Source organism: Amphiprion ocellaris, chromosome 19 (genome assembly GCF_022539595.1).
Source record: "Amphiprion ocellaris isolate individual 3 ecotype Okinawa chromosome 19, ASM2253959v1, whole genome shotgun sequence".
Lineage (NCBI taxonomy): Eukaryota > Metazoa > Chordata > Actinopteri > Pomacentridae > Amphiprion > Amphiprion ocellaris.
In genome coordinates this window covers 16449284-16454863 of record NC_072784.1, presented here as the reverse complement: position 1 = coordinate 16454863, position 5580 = coordinate 16449284, and the positions used below count along the sequence as shown (strand labels likewise).

The following is a 5580-nucleotide window of genomic DNA, read 5'->3' as shown; positions in this document are numbered from 1 at the left end:
TAAATATTTTTAGGATTTTTTTGGAAGATTTGTATTCATTTTTTGAAAATATTTCCAATTTAAACTTGCCAAATTTGGGGATTTTTTTTAAAAATAAAACTTTTAAGAGAAACTTTTAAGCAATTTTCTTCCTGAAGATTTTGAAAATTTTTATAAATTTGGGGATTTTTTTTGCTGAATTTTTGGATTTTTTTCAGACAAGTGAACAATATTTTTTGGTGCCGTAAATGAGGACAACAGGAGGGTTTAAAAAAAGTTAAACAAAAATTAATGTTTTTTCAAATATATACATTTTCAGTATTTTTTAAAAATCTGTATTTTTATTTATGTATCAATATATTTAACTTATGATTGAGTATAATATAATATAATATAATATAATATAATATAATATAATATAATATAATATAATATAATATAATATAATATAATATAATATAATATAATATAATATAATATAATATAATATAATATAATATAATATAATATAATATAATATAATATACGAACTGAATTATTGAGGCTGCCAGTTTGTTTCTGTCTTTACAGCATGATTCCTACAGGTGGCAGCAGAGAACACAATCGCTAATTGTGTGATAGAAGAAGACATGTGAGACGTTACTTCCTGTGTTTAATAACCGCTACGGTTGCTGATCTGAGAGCAGCTGGTTCAGTGTCAAATTGACAATTTTAAATATATTGAATAAGTAAAACAGACTCCAGAGCAGTAGTTTATGTGCCGTATTTCCCATCGCTTATCACGTTTTATGAAACTTGCAGCCGCTTCCTGGTCTCCGCAGCGGTTCTGTGAAGGTCCAACATGGCTTTGAGTGTTTTATATCACAGTCTGGGCTGCCGGCTGATCCACAGCAAAGTCCTACAGAACCGAGCCGTCAGACTCACACACACCGTTTTACAGAGAGAAACCGGACTGAAACACACGTTGTCCCCGCAGAGGCTCCACTGCTACCTGGTAGGTCAAAGCTAGAGGCTACTGACATCAGAGGTAACATCAAACTCCATTCAAAAATTAGCTAAATTAACGGTCGCATTTCTGTAGCCACCACACCTGTAAGCTAGCCAAAACTTATCATCGTCCTTTTTCAGCTTTACATACACTTATATCATTATGTAAACACCAATTTCAGTTTATGTCAGACAGTATTTTAATCTTCTGTGTACCTCAATGTGTTTTTTTTTGACAGAGTTGTTAAGCGAAATGTAATAATTTGCAGCCAGTAACTTCAGAATTATTCAACAAAGTGCATTTTTTTTGCAAGTAATGACTTGAGATGCTAGCCATATTAGCTGCCTGGATTGAAAAACACTTACAGGGTACACATTTTAATTACTAGATATTAACAGGAAACTTGTTTACAATAAGATTTTTATTAATTTTTCTGTATTACAAATTATCTGAAATTGTATGTTTGATTTGCAAAGACGTTATTGCATATTCAGATGCATTAACTAGCAACAATTTCCAGAACACAAATCTGAATATTGGATGAAGCCAGCTTAAATATCTTGTTTCTTTTTGTTGGCATGTTAGAATTAAAGGTGTTTTTTTTCTCCATGTTTTAAGAAAATATTTGATAAATGAGGCTGTGGTTGATAAATGAATAAAGCCCTCAATGAAAACCTTCAGAATATAGATAGGAATAAAACTAAGAAGTAAGAGTAAGAAAAATTAATTTTGAAACTAAATATTCCAAAGAAGCCTCAACTGACTGAGTCCTTACATTGAGACAATTACTTTTTGTATTAAAAATTTTCTGAAATTGTTTGTCTAAATATGCGAATAAGGTTGTATCTTGTGTATGTACTAATTTACATACATGTTGAATAGACAAACTACAGTAGAATACATGTGTACCTTGGAGGTTTTCTTTCCACTAGTCTGAAAGACGCCATATTATGAAAGCCTAACGTATCAAAATTGACCAATGCATAAAAAACACAATGTTTTTGCCAGTAATAACTTGCTTCTCCAGTCACGCCGCCTGACTCTCCATGCAGCAGCACCACCTTAAGCAAATGTTTGAAGGGAATTTGGCCTGATGCCTAGATGTTGTTTTTTTTAATCACGTAACGGACACTAAAGGCTAGACACTAAAGGCTTTGTATTGTTGTTTACCTGACTTTTAATCCAAGCATGTCTCTTTTTACTGTGGTTGGTCATTAACAGGCGAATGTGAACCAGCAACACACCTGCAGAACAACACAATGGCTCAGTCAGAACTGCTCAAGAACATTTTCCTCATTGCCTCCACAGCCCCCATCAGGCAATAAAACCAAGAAATCTGGGGTAAGTGTCAAAAGTGTTGAAGCGTGTCAAAGTTGAAACTTCATTGTTTGATGGGGATTCACTCAGATCCAGTTAGACTGAAATTTTTACCACTTAGCTCAGTTTTAAGGGTTGCTTCTCATACAGGACAGGACTGAGATTGAGGACATACAGTTACCATATTTTTCGGACTATAAGTCGCTCCGCAGTATAAGTCGCACCAGTCAAACAATGCATCATGAATAAGAAAAAAACATAAATAATTCGCACTGGACTATAAGTCGCATTTTTAAAAAAAAAAATTCAGTTTATAAAATCCGAGACCAAGAACAGACATTTCATCTTGAAAGGCAAGTTATAATAATAACGATAGAATAAAGCAGCTTCACATTTGTTGACCAGTAAGAGTGAGTTTACCATTAACCACAGGTTGTAGGTCCGAACCCCTGCTTGCCCTCGTTATATCTTGAGTTTTCTTTGAGCTCGAAACTTGCACATAAGGTGCCCGAATAGCTCAACGGGTTAAGCGGGCGACCCATGTACAGGGGCTGGTTCCCGACGCAGCGTCCTGGGTTCAATTCCTGCTCGCGGCCCTTTGCTGCATGTCTTCCCCCAACTCTTCTCCCTCTTTCCTGTCCATCTCCCCTGCACCTATCAAATAAGGCCAAAAACATAACTTTAAAAAAAAAAGAAAGAAACTTGTATATTCTGAAGTAAATGTGGCAAAAATTCCAGCCATATAAAGGAAGTTCCATTTAGACTGACATCATTAAATGTAAAGGTGAGGTGGAGTAAATACTTAATTACATTTGTTGAAAGAATAACAACATGTTAACTGAAAGGTTTTGACTTTTGAAAATCTGACTCTTATTAAGCCCTCTAACATTTACCTTTTAAAATATCACAATTCACTTGAAATCACTTCTTAAACTCAAAATGTATTTCAGTCATTTTATTCACACTGACACAAAGAATGTGCCTGTTCCTATTGTGAAATCTCTTTTCTTATTCTCCCCACTTTTAAGCCTGTGACATGGAAATCGTTAGCAATAACATTTGCGATTGGAGGCACTCTGCTGGGAGCGATGAAATATTTCAAAAAAGAAAAGGAAGAGCGTAAGTACTTTGCTACTTCACGTAGTGTAGTCCACAAATCAGGGTCATGCTGGAATGCAAAACAAGGTAGTGAATTTAATGAATGAGCAATTGTTTTATATCTGAAGCTCAAAATTTGGTGTTAAAGACTAAGAGTAGTAAATAATAGTGGTATAAGAGTGGCAACTAATAGTAATAACCTGCCTTTTTAACAGTCTGGTTTTGTAATTTGCAGTGATTCAAAAAGAGAGAACCAAATCAGTAGGAAAAGCGGCGCTGGGCGGTCCGTTCTCTCTAATTGATCACAACAATAAGCCTTCAAAGAGTGAAGACTTCTTTGGTCAGTGGATCCTCATCTACTTTGGGTTCACTCACTGCCCTGACATCTGCCCAGATGAGATAGAGAAAATGATTGAGGTGGTGGAGGAAATAGGTAACAAAACCTGTTTTTATTATAAGACGCAACATAAATTTAATGTCTAGTGTCCTCATTTTGCTAAATATACCGTCCATGTTTATCTTTCCACAGACAAAATAAAGACTCTTCCTGACTTGACACCGATCCTCATCACCATTGATCCTGACAGGGACACAGTAGAGGCCATGGCTGCATACGTGAAAGGTAGAAAAAGTCAAAACTGGGCCTTGTAAATTGCAAAAAAGTGTTGAATATTCAAATATGGGTGGTATTGGGCCCCCAATGTTCCTTTAAGTCTTTCTTTGGAATCTTTGGTCTGTATTTCACCACCTTTTGAGGCCTCCAATATCAGTAGAATTTGACATGTGGCAAAAACAGCCAGCTAGGATTTCAGTGTTACGCCATCTCACATGCTGAATTGGTGACTTGGACTCATTCGTATGATATGGTACAGTATATATGGTTCGATGATGATAGTTTAACACACATCACAGTAAATCTCATATTTAATTAAACACTTTGTGTCAGGTGCTTTACTGAGAGAAGTGAAACAGGAGATCAGTGATGTACTAAAAGCACGGAACGAAATCTGAGATGGTACAGCAACACATTTCCTGATTCCATCTGTAATGATACGCAATGACTCATCAACCTTTTGGTGCAGCAAGTTTCTTCCTGTTGTTGTAGACAGCCTGGCAAAATGTCATTAGTTTTCAAATGAGTATTCCCAGTACGTGGGAAAAACGTTCACCGTATTGCAGCCATTTCAGCCGTTATTGATTGTTAATGTGGTGAATGAACAATTAAGGAAATGGTATCAAATTAACCACAGTAACCAAAAACCTCTGTATTCCAGTGCACAATTCTTTCATTCAGAGGAGTGAGAACCTGTTGGACCATCCACAAATCCGCATGTGACTATGTAAAGTCACCTGATGGCAGCCTTATTTATCTTGTCCACTTTAATCTTCATTATTGTCTTCATAGAGCTTCTTTTTTTCATGTATTTTTCAGAGTTTTCCCCAAAACTGATTGGTCTGACGGGGACGACGGCTCAGGTTGAGGAAGTCTCCAGAGCCTACAGAGTTTACTACAGTCAGGGGCCCAAAGATGAAGACAACGACTACATTGTGAGTTGCAACCTGCTCCTAATAACAGGATCATGTGAGAAGATAAATATAGGATTTTTGCTACATTTAGAGATTAAACTGTCTGATTTCTTCCTCATGTCGTTTTCAGGTTGATCACACAATCATCATGTACCTCGTGGATCCCGATGGAGAGTTTGTGGACTATTTTGGACAAAACAAAAGAAATACAGAGATCGCCGCTGCAGTAGCAGGACACATGAGAAGATACAGGAAGGGAGCCCAATAAAGCCCACCGTGGACTGATGGATTCTGCCCTCAGGTGTTTCTGTTCACCACTCATGTCTTATATTGGCCTTTATTTATTTTGGTTACACTGTTATATAAACATTTACTGTATGTCTGCATCGACATTCCTTTCAGTGGTGTGACGCCTGATGCTGTTGTTTTGCTCTCCGTGATTTTACATTTTACACTTTGCACTGCTGCTGAATGGACATAATATGGAAAAATGCTTCCAGCTTTACAAAAATACACAAAAAACTCTAATGAGCTCAACGTTTCATATTCCTGATGCAGACTATGAGAAAATGACTGAAGGCAAAGAACGTTTGATTTAGTGATACAAAAAAAACAAAAGACAACAATGTGAGGGATTTTTGTGTGTGTGTGTGTGTGTGTGTGTGTGTGTG

The 5580-nt window shown here is 36.3% G+C and overlaps 1 protein-coding gene across 1 annotated transcript; it reads left to right on the top strand.

Moving 5' to 3' along the window:
* Window positions 1-701: 701 nt before the first annotated feature.
* On the top strand, window positions 702-5301 carry LOC111574867 (protein SCO1 homolog, mitochondrial). Its single transcript, XM_023279672.3, has 7 exons — window positions 702-973; window positions 2189-2308; window positions 3313-3403; window positions 3618-3815; window positions 3912-4004; window positions 4815-4930; window positions 5040-5301. The coding sequence occupies exons 1-7, from the start codon at window positions 821-823 to the stop codon at window positions 5175-5177; spliced, it is 909 nt and encodes a 302-aa protein (XP_023135440.2). The 5' UTR covers window positions 702-820; the 3' UTR covers window positions 5178-5301.
* The last annotated feature ends 279 nt before the right edge of the window (window positions 5302-5580 follow it).

Bases quoted from the DNA above. Each gene is read 5' to 3' on its own strand.
- LOC111574867 (XM_023279672.3), top strand. From the start codon at position 821: ATGGCTTTGAGTGTTTTATATCACAGTCTGGGCTGCCGGCTGATCCAC. The intron at 3,404-3,617 runs GTAAGTACTTTG...TGTAATTTGCAG, and splicing joins CAAAAAAGAAAAGGAAGAGC to TGATTCAAAAAGAGAGAACC. The intron at 3,816-3,911 runs GTAACAAAACCT...ATCTTTCCACAG, and splicing joins TGAGGTGGTGGAGGAAATAG to ACAAAATAAAGACTCTTCCT.